Raw genomic sequence first — 23,629 nt, forward strand, 5'->3', positions numbered from 1 at the left:
AACAAGAATATCCATCCATTCATCCATTTTCCAACCCGCTGAATCCGAACACAGGGTCACGGGGTCTGCTGGAGCCAATCCCAGGCAACACAGAGCACGACAGGAACCAATCCCGGGCAGGGTGCCAACCCACCACAGAAACAAGGACATAAAGTATTTGAAAAGCATTTAACTAAAAGTCTTTAGGAAAAAAGCACTCAAATTCAGAGGAATTGGTTTTCAAGAATATCCAAAAATGAAAAATTCCACTATATGGTCTGATTTGGATATTTCACCTGTATGCAGCATTGTAGTGAGATGCCATTTTGTGCTCTTCCTACTCTTCGGGGTTTCGTTTCGTTTCTTTTCTTTCTCATTGGCCCGCAATGGCGCGTTAAAAGGACTCTGCCTTTAAGAGGGTTAGTAGGCGGGGCCAATTGCGTCATATGCAACTTGTTTGACAGAAAAAAAACAGGAAGGAAATTCGACCTCTATCTTCTCAGTCATTGTAGACGTTGAAAAAAGGCATCCGGACTTTTTGTTTCATTTACTGTTTTGCATCGCACTGCAGGAGTATTACTAAAGGTATTTGCAGGTTATAAGAGATAAAATATAAATAAAAAATACCCACAAAACCCTTTTCGGTGTTCGACGTCAACTAGTGGCGGACCGTGTGGATGACAAGTGTCGACAGGCGGACGAAAACCAAACGATCCGCGTTGAAACTGAAAGTAGGTAACCTCTTTGTTATAAAATTCATGATCTTTGAACTGCCCTTTCACGGCCCAACAACCCCTGTTTAATCGGTGGGTTTTCTTGAAGTTTTTGCTTGATTTGTAATCATAAAGTGAGCGTGCTAGGTCGTGCGTCAGTGTGAGTTGTAAGTAATTGAATAACTTAATAAATTACGTGGGGTTTGTAGTTTTGGATTATTCAGCATGTTTTTTAAAACTTTGTATAAAATAGAAAGTAAGGATTTGTTTTCTTTCCCGTTAAATTAAGAAAACCTGAATTAGCATTGCCTTGGCCTAGCTTTTAGGTTACGGCACCGTCACCTCGTTGCGAAGTACGCCGGATTTATAGCTACATGTAGTATGTAGCGCATGAGTGAAATCTTTAAAAAGTAAACAGTAAAAGAAGTTCGTATAATGTGGTTAGGTATTCACATTAAGCGTAAGTTTGTTTTACTGAATTATTTAGCATATGCACGGCCCTATCGCCTCCAGGTAATGAAGATTATGATGGAGTAGTGTTTGAAAGTGGGGGGAGGGTGTGGGTTGTTAAGATAATTTTAGTCAGATTCAGTAATGTGAAAGGTAAGCGTATGTGAACTAACATTTAATTGCCCCTGCTATCAAAGTGGAGGTCTCTGCAAATGACCCAATTACCGCGTTGCGTTGCTTTAGCTACAGAGACTAAACGCAGGGTATCAAGCTTTCTTTGTGACATTTGCTGTGATGTAGATCACATCAGGTTAGTGTTGGCAAAAGTGCTTAAAGCAGGTTGACAAAGTAAATTAACCCCAGAGGAAGTTAATTAGGTAAAATTCCAAGAAATATTTGGAGTTTTATAGGTACTTTAACATGTTTAGTTCATCCTATTACAGGAAATACAAAATAAAATTCTATTACTTTAATACTGTTAAGAGTTTAGATATGTGGTTAATGGCACAGCATCTTATGTTCGCAAAGTTTTATTTATTTTGGTTTTTCAAAGAACACTTTGTGCAGTGGACTGTGCAGCCAGTTTATTACTGATTCATGTGTTCATTTGAAAGATTTTGTATATGATTAGACTTTTATTTTCATAACCTGATGGTTACATGCCATATGCTTCTAAACATTAAACTATTCTCATGACTCTTTATAGCAAAACGTTCGTAGTATGCCGTTAGTGTATACATTAAATTTTTTCTTTGGATGCTAGTTTTGTAGTTTAAAATGTAATTTTACTCTTTGCCATTGCCCAGATAGTTGAGTGTGTATTTCAAAACTTTGTTTTTCACTTTGTTTATTCTTTTTCACTTTGTTTATTCTTTATTTATTATGCTCACTGTTCAGTACACTCATAATAATTTGGTTGTTTATACTTAAACGGTGTACCACTGGCCTGCCATACAATGATCACATTGTGTTAAGTAGAATATCACAATTGTAGGCTTTGAACAGTGACCAATGGGTTTCATGACTTATTTTGACAGTATGCTTTAGGAATAAGGGGTGGTATGGGTTGGGGGAACCTTTTAGGCCATGCCATAATCTCTCATCAAAGCTGTGGTTTAACTTTTTGGAACGAGCCGTGGTGACATCTAGAAGTAATAAAGAGTAATAATAATAGATCACTTCATCTTGGACTTAATTTACATCTTGATGCAATATTCTTTTTGGCCACATTTCTTCTTATAATGTTTTTATTCATACAGCTTCATGAACTGAGTTTTTGTCATGTTGCGCTTGAGAGCTAATTGCTTGATTATAGGATTTAAGCCCAGATATTATAATACCTGATGATGTTCCAGTTTTTTTTTTTTTTGTTTGTCATTTGGTCTATCTAACATAATAACTTCAAACCTACTTCTTTTGTTCCACATCAGGACTGCCCAGAGCCTATCCTGTACAGTACAGAGTACAAACGTAGAAACAGATATAGACAGGGCACCACTTGCACAAACTCTCATACTTGCACCCTGGAAGGACCAACTTTCATTAGTCAGTTGATCTGTTATTTGCCATGTACTTCTTTAGACAGGTGGTGTAAATCCATGCTGACATGGGGAGAACATGCAAACTTTTTAAATTTACTAGTCTGAACATTCGAGCAATCCTGATCCCAAAAATAAAAATAAGTTTAAGCATTGAAGATGCTGTGATGGCATAATTTAATACTACAATATTTAATTTTGTGCACAAGATAATGCTGTGCTAATTAGTTGAAAATTTAGATACTCGAAATCTCTGAATCATATGCACAGTATAGATTTGACAAAGTATTGTAACCAAAAAAAAATAGTTTTTTTTTTTTTTTAAAGGATCATAAAGGTTTTAGTTGTAAATGAGTAGTGTATATTAAGGTAGTATAACAATGTTTGTTTGTTTGTCTTTGTTGCCCCCATTATTGTCATATATTCTCACAATCTTTTATACAGTTTGATGTATGAAGTACATTGTGCAAGCCTACTGCCCTTATTTTGTACAGCTAAAGAACTTAACTGAAATTATATCTGGATACACAACATTGATAGATATTTATTAGCTAAAAATGAAACAAAAATGTCCAATTGAGCAGAAACCGAATGAGAACCACATTAACTTTAGTTCATAAAACTCATAGATGCTTATCCCTTAAATGCTAGAATGGACAAGCTCGCTGATTCAGTCTGAACTTGTCCAACAATAACCTTAAATCTGAAATCTTCAGTATTTTCTTCCCAGGCATCTTTGTATATAACTAGGGAGAAGTCTGGTAATTCGTAAGGGGGGGTTATGTAACCCTAATGCACACCTAGTATTTTGTCATTACATTTGACAACTGCAGACAGTTCTCTGCTTCACTGTACTCCCATGTTAATTTACTTTTTATTATAGGCTCTTTAGCTATATGTCACAATGATATTAGGATTTTTATTTTCACTTGTCCTCAGTAAAGGCAGCAGCCATATAATACATACAAATGTTTCCACAATATACATTTTAAATAAAGAGATTTAAAATAAGTAAGGCTGTACAATAATACATTACTATATAGAGAAATATTCCAGTGTTCATTGTTACTTTCAGGCAAGGTCCAGGAAAATAGTACATGATCCACATGTGACAGCTCAGTTTTTGAAGCTTATCTAGTACATTTTCCAAAATAGATGCACCCTGTATCTATGAATGAAGTTAATCATATTTTTCTCATAGTTCTATGAGAAAATATGAACATTGTTTTAAGCATGCAGTCAAAATGATGTGACTGGTAGACACTGGAGGCAAATTGAGCAGATAGTCTGCAAAGCTGTGACAGTTCACTGGTTTACTGGCATATGCTCTTACAGTGATGTCAATAACCTGACCTCTTGGAGCAAACCTCATCTGAAACAGGAAATGTATTAATTGATTGATGCCTGGGACCGTAAGAACATCTTTTTCCACCAATTTCATCTTCTGGAGTGTGTGTGTCTAATGCTCCAATGCATGAAATGGGTAACTAATTTGATGAAGTTCCAGACTACTGGTGTAGTCAAAGTACTTGGAAGCCTTCTTTCTCCATAAATGTAAGCAAGGCAAGTTTATCATAGCTATTGCTTCTGAGACTGCTTTGCAGCAGGTATGTTTAAATTTTAGTCTTAAAAACATTACACACAGAGTACAAAACAAAGCAAAAACAGCTAGGGCTGTCACTAGTGATTATTTTGAAAATGATTATTCTGTTCACTAGTTTCTTAATTCATTGATGAGCAAGTAATTTTGTTTAAATAATTGGATAGTGTCACCCAAGGTAAATTGGTTTAAGGTGAGGGATCAGACAAGGTACAGTTTAAATGATTTTTATCAAGGACCTTGTAACCAATGCAAATGGATTTGCAGTATAAAGTTTGTGTCTTTTTTTTCAGTAAAGCCAGCTTCTCAGCAGTGGCCTGTCTGTGAGTGGACAGCTGTGTATTGCTGTGCTGGAAACTTTATTTCAGTAAGATCAGCTGCACTAGATTTAAAAATAAATCTTCCCATGTCTGCCTGATTGTTTATTGAATGTGATTTATTTACTGTTTAGTCACTTACAAAGGGGGCATTGGTAGCTGGCAAACCTATTTAGCATACTGTTTATCTGTTCTATCCAAATAAATACCATGACTTTTGTTCCACATTAGTACGAATATCTAAGTTTAATCAGCTTCACATAGTTAAAGGAACACTTTTGTCGGATGTGTAAGTGGGTTACTTGCAGTGGTGTGCTGTCTTGTCTTGCACTATTTTACCAGAGCATTACTCTTCCAGTGTTTGTGCATAGAGCTAATGTTGCTATGTTTTACATATTGTACAAACAACCATTTTCTCAGTATTTTTAGTGAAATACTCCCATACAGAGGAGACTTTTGGACATTTTTGGGAAACCTTTCTCTGCAGCTGCCACCATAATTAGCCTATTCCAAAACTGTGCAGAATTGAATTGGTAACAATTTGGCCACTTTAATGATGTCTCATCAACACTTTTTGTGCTTTCAAAGCTGTCATAGCTGCCTAAATGGTTGCTTTAGTAATAAATTGGTTTTGAAGGATAGACTGAAGTGTTTAAAAAAGGCTAATGTTAGCAAACATTATTTATGCCTGGTCTATGGTCCAAACTGAGTAATGCACAATGTAACACCTACAATTATTTTACTGCTGTTGAGTTCAGGTTTGAGAAAGTGCTTCTTGCAGAAATGGAAGCCATTATTGTAATAGTTGTTTATAGTAGACTCTTATGTGGTCTGCCAAAAGCTGAAAGAACTTCATGATCGCAACATTACTAATCGCCAGGAGCAATTCAGAATAGCACAACACTGAGTTTTTTGCTGTTCTCACTACAAACATAAGAGCATATAATGGAAGTTAAGAAAAATGACACCTTTATATTGGCTAACTAGAAAGATTACAATAAGCAAACTTTGGAGGCAACTCGGGCCCCTTCTTCAGGCAAGTTGTAATACAATTTTGAATATAAGGAAGGACAGTTTCAGATTTTGGCATACCTAGATTTTCTGAGATCTGTAAAATGACATGTATTAAAACATTGGAAAAGATCATTGCCAGGTAATTTGCCAAGAATTTTATTAAGTGATTTTAGCTCTTTATAACACCTTAGTACCATTGCAGTGTGCTGTCTTAGAATTGCCATGCACCCTTCAATTGATACTAAAAATAAGCATTCTGAAATTAGTATTTCTTAATATACTGTTGATTTCTTTTAACACTAGAATTACCAAAGCTTACGAGAAAACTCGTAAATTCGTCCCACCTTAAATCCACTCGCACATCTCCATTCAGCGTCTTTTGTCTTGTTGTAAATGTGTCGATAATCCCAAGCAGCAAGCGGCCTGCTATAGCGCTCCCCCCCTCACCGCCGGAGAAACTGCAAAAACCTCTCCCAAATGAAGCCTTGTTTATCAGTGAGTCAGGTACCTAGGCTAAAAACATATATTGTTATTCGGAACACATGTATTTCACGTGTGTTATGTGTCCACAAAGATCTGTGTAAGTGTAGGATGACAGAAATATTGAACACATACGTAAAAGACAAACCTTTTCCATGTTTTAGTACTAATGACGAAATGTAGACATGAAGTGTATAATGTGTGAAGACTGAAGTCCAAATATCAAATAAGCACTTTCACAAAAGATACAAGTATAACAGAACAAATGCGCTTTTTTCCAAGACTATAACCAAAGAAAAATAAATCAGGTTAGTGTTGCTTGTTGTCCTGATTTTTCTGGGTTCGAGTCTTAACGTCTCCCAAAATAAACGTTTTGAGTAGTGAGCTGTTCTTATTGTTACTATTATAGAATAAAAGCATACATTTGATTTGAGTCTGTAACAGACGGTGTAAATGTATGGTACTTGTAAAGGTTAGAGGTTTATTTATTTATTTATTTATTTTTATTTATTTTTTTTTTATTCAGTTTTATTCTCTCAATTGCGTTCTTGCTCGCCCTGATTTGTAGAGGCCGGAGTGACGGACGGCCTTATATAGGCAGGCATCCAACAACATGGGAGGCGTTGGGATGGGGGACCCAACTCCGCCTCACACGGTGACCGAGCTGCAGGCTATGGATGTATATATGTACGTAAGTAGGATTCAGTTAGTGTTGGGAACCCGCGTACCAAATTTTTTGAAGATGGGCCCATAAGTAACAAAGACCGTTGGAAAGTTCAATATGGCGGCCGACAGTGACGTCATACCACTGAAATAAGTACGTACATCGGTTTCGGTTAGCGCAGGGAAGCCGCCTACCAAATTTCGTGAAGATGGGGTCAGCCTTCTACCTACACGGGAAGTTGGAGAATTAGTTACATTGGAAAGTTCAATATGGCGGCACTGTTAGTGCCGTCATGCCATCGAAATAAGTACCTACATCGGTTTCGGTTAGCGCAGGGAAGCCACCTACCAAATTTCGTGAAGATGATGCCATAAATAAGAAAGTTCAACATGGCGGACGTTGTTGACCGTTATGACCATTACGTGTAGAATTTCGAAATGAAACCTGCTTAACTTCTGTAAGTAAGCTGTAAGGAATACGCCTGCCAAATTTCAGCCTTCTACCTACACGGGAAGTTGGAGAATTAGTGATGAGTGAGTGAGTGAGTCAGTGAGGGCTTTGCCTTTTATTAGTGTAGATTTGTATTCCAGGCTTCACACATTATACATTTCATGTCAACGTTTTTTTCAATTATTGCTAAAACATGAAAAACGTTTCTGTGTTAACTACGTTTTACATAGATTGTTGTTGACACGGAACACGCATGAAATGTACAGTATGCATTCCAAATGATGATGTACTATTTGTAAAGCAGTAAAGCTCCAACACTTTACTCGAAGATAAACACTAAACACTGAGAAACTTCTTTGCGAAATGAACTGCAGTGGTGGGCGGGGGGATGGAATACCAGGCGGCCTGCTGTTAATCGACACATTTACAGGACAAAAGACGCTGACCGAGAGGTGAGAATGGATTTAAGGTGGGCCGGATTTATGAGCTTCTCGTAGGCTCTGGTAATTCTAGTGTTAATGAAAACAGAGTAAGTCTGTATCTTATATGGTAGATTCTGGAACACTCTACCATCCACAATTTTCACATAGTTCATTCGAAGCCAGATATATTTTCATAATTTTAAGCAGTCAATAGAACAAACTTGCAAAGCACCTACGTTTTTGGCTAAAATGTTATTAGGTAGATACTTGTGGAAAATCAGAGCAGTGCATGAACATGTAGCACTTTCAAAGAGTATCAAGCTTTTAATTGAAGACTGGACTCGCAACCAGTGAATAAGGGGGAGAGGCGATCTTCACTTCAAACACTCAAATCTCGTTTCATATTAATTTTGGATGGAAGAGTGTATTAAAATGTTTTTTTCCCCAACAGTTGGACTGTACAGTAAGTGTTTAACACAAGAAGCACCTGGGTGAAATCACTCATTTTTTGTTACAATGGTCACAAGCATTTTATTTGCCGCCCTTCTGCTCGACCACAATAAGTATGATCATGTAGGTGTGGCTTATTAAAACAACAGAACAGAGGATGTTTTACTTGAATTCTGAAATAACCGATTAATTTTCAGTTGACAAGTTTGAATTTAAATAATGGCCTTTTGTTTTTGGATTGAAGGGAGTCTCCCCTTGGTAGATAAAATTCATGCCCTGCTTTTGAACATTATTTATTCAAAATTTACACTTGGGTAAAAATTATGTTCATGCCATCACTTTTCTGTATCTAACTTAACATCTTTCTTATCAGGACCTTTCATATTGTGGAACAGGAAGCAGTCACACATGGCCAAGTCTGGAGAACAATATAGGAGTGGGTATTTCTTTTTGGACTGATAGCAGGAACATTGTCATGAAGCAGAAGGGGGGTTTGCAGGGCTTTCTTTGTAACTTTTCCATATTTGATTACTTATTGTGTGTGGACATATCACTTCTGATGTGATTCAAATTAGTTGTCATTATACTTTTTTGACCACTGCTAAAACTGTATTTATAGGAATCAAGTTAAGTATGCAAAAGTTTATTTTGTAATACAGTAAGTCACTGCAGATGTTACCTCCTTCTGTGTGATATTTGTCCACTCGTATTCTATGCAGTGAAACAACAAATATTTTATAAAACTTTCCTTGGCAGGGACCTTTTTTTTCTGGGGAAGCAGGAAGTAACATTGTAGACATCACATTCATATGCAGTAGTGTGTTTTATAATTAGATGTTGTTCTGCTTGCACTATCATATTGGGTAAACCCCAACATTTACAAACAGAGCTTACCCTACCTGTTCTATATTTTTCCTTTTCTGATCGTTGCTTAGTTTTTTTTCTCATGTTCATCATTGCCATGAAACACCAGCAGAGTTGACGTAGTCACGTTTAGAAAAAGCCCCAGAGATTTGGCAGATTTCGTTTACTATTTAGAAGAAGTTGTAGAAAATCAAAGTGCTGAACATCGTAATATTAGCTTTTGCATATTGGTTTTTCTTAAATTTGAAATCACAATTTCAGTATTTTCCTCAATCCATGTTAAATTGTGGTTCCTGATTATTATTCCTTGACTATCCTCTCCCTTTCTAAGCAGTAAAATTTTGTCCTGTGCTTAAATAGAATCCTGTCTTATAGACACAATTGGAGGATAGAGTAGGTCTCTAGTATGCACTGAACTTAGTGACTGACTTTGCATATTGATAGACATCTGGCAGTAACATGTATCTGAGAGCTGGACAATCACATAGGATATATCACTTAATGATGTCATGCCCTAGTAGGGATAGGTTTATGTCTGAGGTTGTTTTTCCATATGCTATTCAACATACATCTGCCTTTCATTTGCTGTGTAATTTGTATTATAAATAAAGTTCCCTGAGGGTGGGAAAAAACCGGAGGCAATATATTGAATTTTCTGTTTAGTCCTGCTTAGCCTTACTGGTGATCAGATCCACTTAATAGAACAGGATCAAATTATTTATTTTTTTTAATAATAGGCAGTTAGGGCTGGACGATAAAATAATTGCCACAAAATAACCTTTCCTCATTATAAGCATAAGTCATGAATGATAGAAAGTCGATATAACTGATTCCATCCATGTTTTGACAGACTACATGAAAAGCCAATGATGATGAGAATCGCGCCACACCGAACCAATCATGTGTCTGGAATAGAGTTACAACAGCAAAAGGTTTGGTTGACACCTGCAGCACAGAGCATTATGCAGGCCAGTATGTCAGGAGTGAAAGCGAGATAAAATTGAAAATGATGGCAGATAATGTTAATGAAAAATCAGCATTATCAAAGAAGACACCCCAACGGACACAGCCCAAGGCTTAATAGATAGGGACATTGTTGAAAAGAAGGGTCAGAGGAATTAGGTAGTCTGGAGATATTTTGGCTATTGAAAATCTGACAAGAAACAGAGTTGTGTGCACTGCAAATTTTGTCAAACGCATGTTCCCACAAAGACAGGTAATACAACTAATCTTTTGTACCGTCTGAAGCAGTGCCATACTTTAGAGCATGACCAATGCAAGACTTTACAGCCCTAGACCCAAACGAAGTGCTGCCCTAATGGGGGATTCTTTGTGTCTTTCTTTTTTTTTCCTCGGTGCATAGGCTGAGCACAATTGAGTAAAAATGTCAGTCTTGTTCATGTTCTCCTTTGTTTACATTTGAAAGTTCCTTGAATTGGTGCACACCAAAATAGTTTGATCATAAGGTTTTGGGGTCAGATTTTCATTCTTGTGCTTCTTGTTGTATATATTGTAATGTATTGGGGCTGCATCGAAACTATAAGTTTAGGGAAAAAAAGAAATGGAAATACTATACAAGTTGATGCAGATTTATATCTGTCACTCTCTGACTGACTCTAATATGAAGAAGTCTCTCCTGGAAAGTGCCACTACCCACCAAGGGAACTACTCCTGTTGCGACCATACTATACCTCAATATTAATGATGGCTGCTACATATTCATCCATGTCCAAAAAAGTTTGCTTTGTTTATAAATAAAAAAAATGGATGTCTTTAGTTGAAAATGAATTGGAGTTCAATTGGAAAAGAAAACTTTTGTTTGTATTAATGGAATTGCTGCAAGTCGAACTTGCCACAACCTAAGAACTGCCAGGAATGGGTCTTTCAAGATTAGTGCCATGAAGCTGTGGAGCAGCAGTGCCAACAGCATTTCTGCTAAACTGTTAGAACAATATTAGATTTGTAATAAATACAGTGGGTATGGAAAGTATTCAGACCCCCTTCAATCCAGGTGTGAAAAACTTGTTGCATCTTTCCCAAGAAGACTCATGGCTGTATTAGCTCAAAAGGGTGCTTCTACTAAATACTGAGCAAAGGGTCTGAATACTTAGGACCATGTGATATTTCAGTTTTTCTTTTTTTTATAAAGCTGCAACAATTTCAAAAATTATTTTTTTTGTCAGTATGGGGTGCTGTGTGTACATTAATGAGGAAAAAAAATAATTTAAATGATTTTAGCAAATGGCTGCAATATAACAAAGGGTGAAAAATTGAAACGGGTCTGAATACTTTCCGTACCCACTGTATATCAAATTTCAGTTTAGGTCCAATTCTTTTTTTTATTATTGAGCATGTTAACAATTTTAAACTACCTAGTATCATGAAAATGATTTAGCAAGAATAATATTCAGCATTTGTTGCAAAGATTCTAAAATATTTTACCATATTCATATTTCCATATTATTTTACACACCTACCATATTCTTTGGTTAGCAGTCATACTGGAAATGCAATTTTAATCCATTGATTTTCTTCACTGCAGGGTACGTTATTGGGCTTTTCTGATACACTTGAATCATGTAATGTTTGATACATTATTCCTTTCTTTGATATTTACTAGATTTCATGCTAACAACAATTTATTAATTGAACTCTAGTGTCATCCAATACTAGGTCACAGTGGCCCTATTCCTAAATATGCCTCACATCTGTGGTCAAAAGTTTTTTTGTTTGTTTTTATCCCGATCTCTCTATTATAAAAAATAATCTTGGAAGTAGATGAGACGTGATTGTCTCGGAGACACTTTCACGTCCCACGATGCAAGTGTTCGTGCCAAGTGATGTAACCACGCCTGGGGCCAGAAGCCCCATGAGACAAGAGCTTATGCAAAGAGATTTGGAAAAGTCCTGCGTGGTTATGTCAGACACGTTTCTTGTAGAGAGAAAGAAACAATATTCACTCACAGGCAGTTATACTTTGCGTTGTCACAAAGTAAATCCAAACATGGAATCAAAATTCAATGTGATATTGATGAAAAGGTAAAAGTGATAAGAGATCAAATATATGGACATAGGTGATATGACAGAAGTGCGCCACGCGAAACGCAGATCACGCGGCACAGCAGCAGGCCAGAAGCTGATCGAGCAAAGAGGAGGTTAAAAAATAAAAATAAAAAACTGTTTCCCATTGTATCACCGTTTAAGAGGGGGTGATACAATGGCAAAGTGTAACAACACTTTTACTCTGTCTTGAATCCTTTTCAACATTGTAGCTTTGTGATTGTAGTGGAGTGAATGTGAGTCTAAAATTTTAAAGCAACCTTCTTTGGGGAGACTTGGTGTGATCTATGTAGTTCCAGAGCAACTGTAATCAACAAAATATTGAGAATAGTGCAATTCATAAAAACTTTACATGAAGTTGTACTCATTGTTTGGAAAAAAATGGCTTTTTTTTTTTTTTTGAAGATACAGTAATTGAAGTGGCAATATACAATGAAAATGTGACACTTTTACTATGATTAGTGTTTGGCTTAGTTAATTGTTGGATTTGTAACACCATGCAAAGCAGCACAATAACCTCATTATTAATAAGGGTAAACTGTGCTGGAATATTATGTGTGACAGAGAGGTGAACGTAATAACAACCTGGTTGGAATGGGGAAGGGTTTGGGTTTTACTGGATTGGGTGAAATTTTAGTCTTTTTTGAGAAGGTGATGAGTGTGTCATCATAGGGTCTATAAAGAAAGACATGATCATCGTGGACTACCTGATTTATCTCAGTATGTGTACATAAATGCATTCGTATTCATTTTCTCTCTGGTAACTTAAAAACAAAAAAAAAACTTCAAATGTTATTTTTATCACTGTCGTGAAATACTTGATTTCCAAGATAATACACAAATTCTTGTGTAACAGTGCAGTTTTTAGACAAGGTTTGTCAGAAAATTCACTTTGTCAGGTTTGTGACATTACATGTTTTGAGACTGATGGTTTGCATTAATACACAAAGGATACATTTGCATGTTAACAACTCTGAAGTAGTATTTTATGGACTAGTCACATTATTTCATATTTCAAATGTTAGCACACCTGGTTCCATAGGTTTCCAAATTGTTCCAGCCTTTAAAAATCTGTCATAACTTTAAGGTTAGCCTTGTGAAATCAAATGTGGCAATTTAAGATTATTTAAGAATTCCTATATGGTAGTCTTTATGTTGTGTTCAGTCCCCGATAAGTGATTAGATGCTTTTATTCTTTGTCTGTCTATTACTGCAAAATTTGTCATTGAAGTATTTCTAAATGAAATCTTATTCGCTGTTATAGCAAACTAGCCAACGCCCGCCTTAGCATACGGCAGTGTAAGAACAGGAACGGAAAACGGTGAGACAGGAATTCAGAAATCAAGAAGAAAGAAATACTTCTTGAAAGAAGCAGTTGTGAATAGGTGTTTTGCTGGAGACGACAGATAATGAGTCGAAAGAACTAACCCTAGAAATGGCCACTTACACCTGACTGTGGCTGAAGACTGGTTGTTGTACTGTAGATTTAACGCAAATCTTTGCAAATGTTTGTCCTTGGGACTTGTTGATAGTCATGGAGAAGGCGAGTCCGAGTGGGAATTGTGTGCGTTTAAATTTAAAAGGGAGATGGTGTTGGAAGGAAGGAGAGAGATTCTGGGAATGAAGATCGTTTCAGAATTTTGAATAGCGATCAGTTTGCATTCAATAATGTCATATATATTTCTCTTCTGGTTCGTCCTGCTTCCTCTTCAAACCCACAACACGCAGCCCACACGGCATTTCTCAATTCCTATTCGTCCTCTTCCAAACCCTTCCCCACGCTGCCTGTGGCCTCCCATACATCCCCACGCCGCTGTTTTTGATTCCTATTCCTCCTTCAGACTACCGCGTTTCCCGCTCCTCTCATGACCCCATTGGTGTCACGTCACAGCTGAAGTGAAAGGTCACATGGTCTCAGGCTAGATATAGGGCTGTGGCGTGACCTGACCAAGTTTGAAGAGGAAGCAGGATGAACCAGAAGAGAAATATATTTGAGATATGTGTCATATTGTGTTTTAGTCACATTTTAATTGTTATACTAATATTCATTGCTGTGGTTTCAAAAACCCCAACAGAGGAAAATTGGTGTTTGCTGATTTGCCCTGTGGAATTAAGTATGTTTCAGTAACCTTAAAAACATTACAAGCTGTATAATTGGCCCATATGATAGTTTTGAAATAATAAGGTAAATACATAATATTTTGGAATGATGTTTAGACAGATTTTTGGATGTTTACCAGTTTGACACACTGTCCAAGACTGGAACCTATCTTGTGAATCTAGATACACTGGTGAGAAAATATATGGATGGATGGATGGACAACTTTAGCCATATTCATAACAATTCAAGGATAAATGCAAAGTCTCCATTCCTTAATTCCAGCTGTGTACAGGACTGTATTAAAAGAGCAAATAATCTTGCCACTCACTACTTGCTCTTAAAGCACACATGGATCGTGTATTTTTATATCCTAACTAATTTTATAATTGCATAAAGAATGAAAGCTTTTTTTGCTCTGAAAGTATAGTGAGATTTTCACACTTTATTAAATTAAAGCAAACTAAATTAATGGCAAAATGGTAGTGGCAAAGTTCAAGCCCTAATAAATGTCAAATCAATTTGAGAATGGGACACTAGTTAGGGCAGAAGACCTCAACTATTAAAATAATAGGTAGCTGCTACAAGTAAGGTAGGCTCCACCATGGATGATTGCATGCATGTGACTGGCATACCTTAGTATTCTTTAAGCATAAAAATTATGTGTATGATATAATTTGCAATATATATATACTTGTATAGTAGTTATTTTATCATTTTTCCTTAAAAACACACAAGGACGTCTTCCTCGCTAATAAGTCTGCCAGAGAAATATTTTTGCTTAGTGTTTCTCCAACTGTCTAAATATGAAGTTACTAGGGGACTTTGCCCCCTGCTCACTCTGCCTGCCCCCACCCCCATGGGTGCAATATGTGCCAGCCACTTTGCATCTCTGCTGCTCACTTAGTGAATATGGGGGCTGAACGCATGCTAAAGAGATGCAGTCCCCCCTCCGAAACCCCCTCCTTAAATGGTGACACAAATGAGAAACAAATACATTTTTTTTTTTTTTTTTAAAGCTCCTCTTTGCTCAATCAGCTGTTGGCTTGCTGCTGTTGCTGCCGTGCTGTGTGATCTGTATGTCACGCAGCACTTCAAACATTTAAAAGCCTGTACAGCAGCTGTCCTTTTGTCTCACTGCCTTGTCTCACGGGACGTTAAAGTGTCTCCAAGAAAATCATGTCTCGTCTCCTTCCAGGCCTTCCAAGATTTTTTTTTTTTATAATAGAGAGATATGCAAGGTAACTTGCAGCACTTTTGAGCCTTACAGCCACTTGGTAATACATTGCTAAAGTAGAAGTTACCTGGCAGTTGCAGGTAGCTGTCCTTTTTATTCACATGTAACTGTGCTTGTGGCTTGAAAGCCTTTTCTTCAGTAACCTGCAACTGGTTAAGTCTAATGAGAAATGCTGTGCTCCCTTAAATGTATAAACAGATTAAAATGGTTGGCAACTGACTCGCTCATCAATTTTTAAACATACTTTCTAATTAAGTCTATCTCAGCTTAAAGATGTTATACTGTATTTTAAAAGTGTTTATTATTTTGTGTTACAGCATCAGCAGTGATATAAGAAGCTAACAACCGAAGCAATGTCTCTGGCACCAAAATCTAAATCTGCTTCTAAATCCCGGTCTAGATCAGCCTCCAGATCCCGTTCACGATCTTTTTCTAGATCCAATTCCAGAAGTCGGTCGAGATCCCGTTCTAGAAAACACAGATACAGGTATGCTTATTATGTTGTGATGATGATTATATATTTTTCTTGCTTATGCTTTTACCCTAGGTGAATAAACATGATCGGAGTAAATAAAAATTATTTTAGTGCTTTTTTTTTTTTTTTTTTTTTACGTAACTGTGGAAAAAGGGTCACACGGTGGGGATTGAGCCAGCGGGCTTTTGACATCAAATCTAGTGACAAAGATCCTATTCTACACTATCTAAATGGTTTCTTATAACAACTTAATTGAGTTTGAAACATTGTTTTTTAAAGTTTTACATTTCCTTCAATTACTTAGAAATCAGAAAAATAATTTTGATAGCTGTTCAAAACCCAGCGTACTAACAGATTTGTGGTTTATGTACAAAAGTGCAGAATTAACCTCCTCAAATTGAGCAAATTAACTTTATTATAGAAGCACAATTTAATCACATGAAGATTACAATTTCAACTGATTCTTTAGTGAGATCGGAGTCAAGAACCTGGTTAGTTTTGCAATATTTGTGTTCAGACAACCAATGCATAAAGACTTTTATGATAGTATTAATATTAGAGATGCTCTGACCAAGCAACTTTGTTCATTGTAATCCATGAATGTCCATAGTAGATTCCATGTTAAGTCAAGCACACTATACTATGCCCATGTATAAGGAAGAAGCAGAGAAGCAATTTTGTTAGTGTGCAGATTTACAAATGAGCAGCATTACTCAAACTTCCCAATTTTTTGTGAAAATTCCTGACCTGTGTGAATAAACCGTATTGTTGGTACCAATAAATGTTCCTGTTCTGTTTTGTGTAGCTTCTTTGGGATTGTTACTTATTATTTAGCTGACAACTTTATCCAAGACAACTTAACAACATTTGAGATACAATTGGATACATTTGTTTTATCATTTGGAGCACATGCGAGCAAGTGACATGCTCGTGGACACACAGTGTCAGTAGCATAGTTTGAACCCAAAGCCTTGACCACTTTGCTGCCTTAGCCCCTATGCCACACTGACTGCCAGTGTGACAGTGTCAGCCAAGAGCTCATAAGAATTGTGCAGCTCTACATATTGTGTTTAAGTGCTCAAAAAATGTGTGTGTTAAAAGTCCCCTTAGCATGTTCACAGGTTGTTGTGTAAGTAACAGATAAACCTTTAATAAACCATGAACCTTGTGTTATACGAGTTCTTATCCAGAAAAATGTTTTAATTTCAATTTTGAATTACGTTTACCAGTCCTAATGAAGAGACTTAAGTGCACAGGTGGAGAATGGCAGAAATACTTGAAGGGGGTACATTTGGCAGGAATGGCCCCAGGAAGAGTTTATCCTGTAACTAGGGAGAGATCAAGGGATGAGCAGTCAGATTGGACTGTTTAAAATTTTATGTGGCAGAGGCACCTGCAAGTAGGTGTGGCCAAAATGTGGTACATACCTGTCATGGTGGCAGTTGTTGGGCTCATTGGTGGGTACCGTCAATAAGGTACTGTATCTATGTGACGAACAGAGATTGTCATTTCATTGTTAACAGAAGCATCTCTGGCTCTGTTTTTGTTTCTTGTCTCCTCTCTTGTTCATGATTTTTTTTCATAGATGTTTAAGTGCAGTCATAACTAGAAGAGTGCCCCAATTGTGAATCTATTGGTTGCATTTCTGTGATTTTGCATATCTCATTATAATGTTCTCTTGGCCTCATCAGACTATGATGTTGGATGCAGTGGTACGATTTGAAGGCGATGTGGCTTACAATATCTAAATGTGAAGTCATGGTCTTGACTAAAGAGTGGCTTGATTTTCATGTTGGAAGTTCCTGTAGCTCAGGGTGCCATAATCTACCTACATTAAAAATAATATACATACATACAGTCCCTGACAAAAGTCTTGTCGCTTCTCTATTTTGTAGAAACTCCTGCTATTAACCTGACTTTTAATTAATCAACTGGTGTTAGCATTAGCTCATATGAAAAGCTAAAGCCCTCCCAAATGATGTTTAATGCACTGAAAAAAGATTTATCATTTAATCAAGACAGAAAGGTCAAATCAAGACAGAAAGGTCAAATTTGGGCAAGACAAAAGTTTTGTCACCTATACAGAAAATGAACAACTTTACTGCAAATCCAAAAATATGTCAGCAAATTATCCAAATTTAATATCTTGTATGACTTCCATGAGCTTGAAGGACAGCATCCATGCGGTTTGGCAAGGATTCATACAATTTATTGATGAAGTCATCAGGAATAGCAAAGAAAACAGTCTTGCATGCCTCCCAGAGTTCATCAATATTCTTTGGTTTCGTCTTCCATGCTTCCTCTTTCATCCTACCCCACATATGCTCAATGATGTTCATGTCTGGTGACTGGGCTGGCCAATCCTGGAGCATCTTGATCTTCTTCGCTTTAAGGAACTTTGATGTGGAGATAGAAGTATGCGATGGAGCACCATCCTGTTGCAGAATTTGGCCTTTTTTATGGTTGGTAATATAAGAGGTAGCTAAGATTTCTTGGTATATTAGACTATTGATGTTGCCTTCCACCCTGCAGATCCCTCGCATACTCCCATACTGGATGTAACCCCAGACCATGATTTTGCCTCCACCAAACTTCACTGTTTTCTGGGTAAATCTCGGCTCCAGTAGGTCTCCTGCAATATTTGCGGTGACTGTGGTGTAATTCAACAGAAGATTCATCTGAAAAATCCACCTTCTGCCACTTTTCCAGCGTCCATCCTTTTAGCAGGCTCTAGGTCTTGGCAAATGCCACACAGTTTTTCAATTGTCTTTTGTTTAGTGCTGGCTTATGGGCACTGATTTGACTATGGAGGCCATTTCAAGACAGAATCCGACAAACTGTTCTGGTTGACACAGGGACTTCAGGTGACCAGGTCTCGTGGAGCTCTGCTGCATTGGAAAATGGGCTGGCCTTGGATTTTCGAGCCAACAAATGGTCCTCTCGAGCAGTTGTCTTGCGGGGTCTTCCTGACCTGGGCTTGTCAAAAACGTCTCCAGTCTCTTCAAATCTTTTTTTTTATCCTCTGAACTTGACGCTGAGACACATTTAAGGTGTTTGCCACATCAGCAGTGGATTTGGTCTTCAGCCTCTTGATAATCAACACTTTAGTCTCAGGGTGAATCTTAGGCATGTTTGTAGAGGTCTAGTTGCAGTTGATGTAAAGGTCTAGTGTACTGGGGTTCTTTTTATACACATCTGAGACCTAATTGATCCATTATTAGTCACAGGTGAAGCTCATATGACAAGGCGACAACACTTTATGTCTTACCAAAAATTGACTCAATGGGCTTTATAGCAAGCTGTGAATATTAGAATACTTTTTGTCAGTTTCGTTTTGCACTGAAACATTATTACAAAAGCTGATGGGATTGAAATGACCCATTTCTTGTAACAAAATCTTGATTAGAAATATATTTTAGCGGCACTTCAGGTCAATTTGTACACAAGCAACAAGACTTTTGTCAGGGACTGTACGCTGAGTATACTTTTATACATAAAGTATATGTTGTCGTACCTTGCATAACTGAATTACCTTTATGGCACAATAACAATTTAATACATTTATGGTCACTACAGTATTTGGATTTAATAATATTCATGTTGGAAAAGGCTGACTCACATAAATAAGTAGAGCTGAATAATACAGTCAAGGAGGTAGCACATTTCCTCATGCTTGGGTACTTTGTAAGTTCCAAAACTGTCCAAGAGCCCCAGACTTCAGCTGAATGTCATACGGTAGTGTCAAAATCTCATTCTCCACTGTAGAGGAGTTGTAGGTGAAACAGTGTTGCAATTTTTGATGCAGGTGAATCACACTCAACATCTTCCCTAAATGGATAGTACTTAAATGTAGCGATTGGCTCAAGTAAAGCTGAGTCTTGAAACCATCTGTCAAAAGTCTGACAGGCAATTTTCAATCTGCTCTGTGTAGCAAATGCTGTCAAGTTGCACACACGCCTTCCATTGTGTCTCCAGCTCTGATGCGAGGTTTTGGACGTTTCCCAAATCAAGGCTCTGCAGCTTTGAGGACAGATGTTGTATTTTTCATTTGAAAGCATTAACTGAGCTAATCATATTGACCATGGAGTTCTCTTTTCCTTGCAACTATCAATTAAGCTTATTCAAGATGTCAGAACTGAAAAAGAAATGCCAAATCTAGCGGCCATTGATTGTTATTAAGTTGCTTGTATTCTGCATGTTTAATGACAAGGAGAAACTCCTTATTCTCCGGCCAGGGGTCTTGAAATCTCAGCAGGAATTTCTCCCTAGCCATCTGTCTCAACGAAGGGCATCTTTTATCGTCTCTCCATCTTGGAAGGACTTCTTATGCTTAATGATCGAGTGACTCACCGGGAACGATGCTTTGGTGTGTCTGCCTTTGCTTTTGTCTGATTATCTACGATTTTAGTTCCCTGTCCTTTCTCTTTCTAAGCTTTCTCTTTCTAAGATCGCTTTTCGGAAGGAAGTCAGTTTCGTCATTTTTATAAACGGTTCGAAAGTGCCCTTCCACATTTTCCTTCTTTGGAATAGCAATGATTGATTGACAGATCAGACAAATGCACTTCGATTGTGACATTGTGAGAAACAAAAAAATCCTCTTCCAATTGCAAATTCAGCCCATACCCTCCCCAAACAATTTTTTTTTTTTTTTTTAAATCTCTTCTTCAGTCAATATAAATTGGAAGGCTAACTAGATCACAGCTGGAGTTTTGCAATAGCTCGCGGGTTGACCAGTGTGTTAGAAGATAAGAGATCTCACACTGGTCACCCTGTATGTCAATCACGTGACAAATGCCATATGGAGGATATATATACTAACGTTTATATATTTAAAAAAAAAAAAAAAATGTTGAGAATGCAACACGATCTACCTGCACTACCTTTCCAATCTACCGGTCGATCGCAGTCGACGTATTGGGCACCCCTGTTGTAGCTTGTTTGGTCCTTTTCACAGGAAAGAATAAGGCAGAGGATAACTATATGTGATTGACCATAATTTCTTGCTACAGTGGTAGGTTTAGAATGGTTAAATAACCCCATAAAATCAATAGTCTATCTGCAGAGCTGTACTCTGTACTCTGTTGAGGAGGTTATTTCTTTGCATTACATGTCAGTGATGTTATATGATATGCCTGGTTACACTATGGCTAAGATTAGGGTTATGGGAGGGTTATCTAACTGAAGTTAAGTAAAACAGGTGATAAAAATATTCAGTCCATTTGGTTGTGGAGCTTCGCAGGTCTGCAGATGGACCTTTCTCCATAAAGCAAAAGAGCAGAGACAAAAACATGCCTCCAAAGTTATGCATAATATTAGTAACATTCTAAGATGTATTGCTGTCACTGACACACTGAAATGGACGTATATTGTGAACCAAACACAGAAGACAATATTATAAAATTGTGAATTTCCCCTTGGGATTAATAAAGTTATCTGTCTGTCAGATTTTTGTGTAATAGTGAAAAGTTTTTCCAGAATTTGACTAGAATTTTATAATCTTGTCCATATAAAAAACAAGCTGGCCTTCGTTAATATTTTTGATGTGTAAGTATTTATGACAGGACTACATCATATTGAGTTTTCTTTTTACATAGCTCTCTGAATTAGGAGGGGAAAGTGTGTTCTGATTCATTTGACTTAAAACAAATGTATGGGAAGTAGTACTGATTTTGTCATTGATTGACACAGGTCTGTCTTATTGTAATGTGATTTATAAAATAAAAAGTTAAGTGATTTATATTATTAATTCTATTTTGACTGTAGTATAAACATGCTTTTTTTGTTTGGTGTTTTGATGTTCTAAGGTTAAAACCAGACGGTATCTGTGAACCTGTGTTCCTATACTTGACTCTATGTTGAAATTTCCCATATAAGGGGATAATTAAAGGTTCCCCATTATTTTGACAACTCCTTACAAACCTATTTTTACATTATTGTGTGTTGGCTAGGAAGAGAAATAAATTATTGCTGAATTAAAAGTCAATAGAGTTTGCTTCAGATACTAAATACTAGAATAAAATCAATTACACTTTTTTTTTTTCTTTTCAAACACTTAAAGGCTTTTAGTGTTCTGAAAGGTGACTGTTGCTCATGAAATGTCATGTTTCAATTTTGCACAAATGTATTAATGTTGCTTTTTTACACTGAATGACCTTGTAATCCTACTTGGTCCTAAATTCCTTCTGCATTTGTGTATGTTAAAGTGATTTTTGTGTTATAATACTAATTGTTTCATGTGTTACTTGTGTGTGTTAAGTGTATTTGGAAGAGAACATGCTTTATGTGTTTTATGACATGCACTGTCAGAAGGTGATGTTTATTCTATGCTGTTGTGATCTGCCTCAGTACATAAAAGTTATTTTTTTATTAAATTGCAGTAACCTATTGGCAACTGGTTAAATGTGTTAAATTTGTAAAACTTTAGTGTTATTACAAATATGTAAGCTTACCTGTTAATAGATGTAGTACTTTCGATAGCTTTATTATTATCTGAAAATTCTTTATATGTTTGTTTCAGGGAAAAAAAATTTTACTGGCTGTACTATGGATTTATAATTATAAAGAGCTTTCAGCATGAGAAAAAGTGCTTATAAATAAAGGTCTATTACTATTTTAATTTTTCCTGGAAAATTGAAAGCAAAATGGTTATCTATTATTGTGTTGTAACTAGACACATACATTTTTGCTTTACACTGTGTATACTGGAAATCGGATTCTGATCTGTAGACTTAACAGATGATTTATTTTCAACAGTGACATTCCTGACAGTGTTGCTGTTTTATTAATCAAAATCTTTTTTAGCACAACCTTCTTCAGGAAGGGCAGGTACTTATCTGAGTTATGATTTTTTTCTATTATTTCCAGCAAACGAGGCAGTATGTTATTTTTTGTAGTACGTGTCTTGTAAATGGAGTCCTGACTTTGCTTTAGGCTTCAAATGGTCATAAACTATGTGCAGTGCCTTGTACCAGTTTGGTCAAATTTATTTGGAAGGTTCAAGTGTGAACGGTTTTTCAAAGGTTAGCTTTGATGCACTGTTAGTGAGCCAGCTTTGGAGATAGTTAAAACTTTAAGCTTACAGATAACTTAAAATATTCTTGGATCTGGATGGTTTTTCCTAATTTCCTGAGTGAATTAGCTGGAAAATTTTGTTGCACAAAATTCAGCTTCTATAGAACAGATTGTGAAAGACCCATTACAGCTGGCCATTGTAACAAATTTAATTCAGTCAGTTTAATGGATTATATCATCATACTTATCTGTACTGAATAAGAAGATATGTATGTTCAGTTGTTTTTAAATAAATATGTCCTTGGTGCCAATACAGTGTTTTTTGTTTTTTTTTAATCACTGTCAACAGGTACTGCTATATTATGCTGCATAATTTTAGAATGTAAAATTAATAGTACATTTTAAACTATGAATGTGTATTTCCCCAAAATATTGATAAATGTTAAACTGCAAACATTCTTAAATATAGCATTATCTTATAAAGAACTGTTCAACGTTTATAAATGGGATCATATGGTTTTGTCGCAAACTGTAATTACATAATCCTTTAAGGAGACTTATGTTAAATTTACAATGGATTTGAGTTTTTTTACTTGGCAAGGATAACAGGGCCCTTTTTCTCAAAAGTTGAAAATTATATATGGTGTGGATGAAAAATATTGTAAGTGTATATGTGCATAAGTGTATTATCTTTTGGAAGATTCTTATTGCACGTTTTTCTTTTATTGAAGTGTTTAGAGTACAAGTAAATATGTTTTTGTTTTGTAATTTTCTTTCTTTTAATGTGTCCTGTTTAAAAAAAAAAAA

General features: G+C 36.5%; 1 protein-coding gene across 5 annotated transcripts in view; it reads left to right on the plus strand.

Moving 5' to 3' along the window:
• Positions 1-424: 424 nt before the first annotated feature.
• Positions 425-23,629, plus strand: part of thrap3a (thyroid hormone receptor associated protein 3a) — a 65,535-nt gene continuing 42,330 nt past the window's right edge. For 3 of the 5 annotated variants that reach the window (XR_005631141.1, XR_005631140.1, XM_039740477.1), the window contains exons 1-2: positions 425-710; positions 15,654-15,823. Coding sequence is in view for 3 of the 5 variants with exons in the window: in XM_039740477.1 (XP_039596411.1) it covers positions 15,690-15,823 (134 nt within the window). In the remaining 2 variants the exon portion in view is untranslated. The remainder of the gene's footprint in view (positions 711-15,653; positions 15,824-23,629) is intronic. The other 2 variants (XM_039740474.1, XM_039740476.1) reach the window with 2 other exon arrangements.

Source organism: Polypterus senegalus, chromosome 17, assembly GCF_016835505.1.
Source record: "Polypterus senegalus isolate Bchr_013 chromosome 17, ASM1683550v1, whole genome shotgun sequence".
NCBI classification, from domain to species: Eukaryota; Metazoa; Chordata; class Cladistia; order Polypteriformes; family Polypteridae; genus Polypterus; species Polypterus senegalus.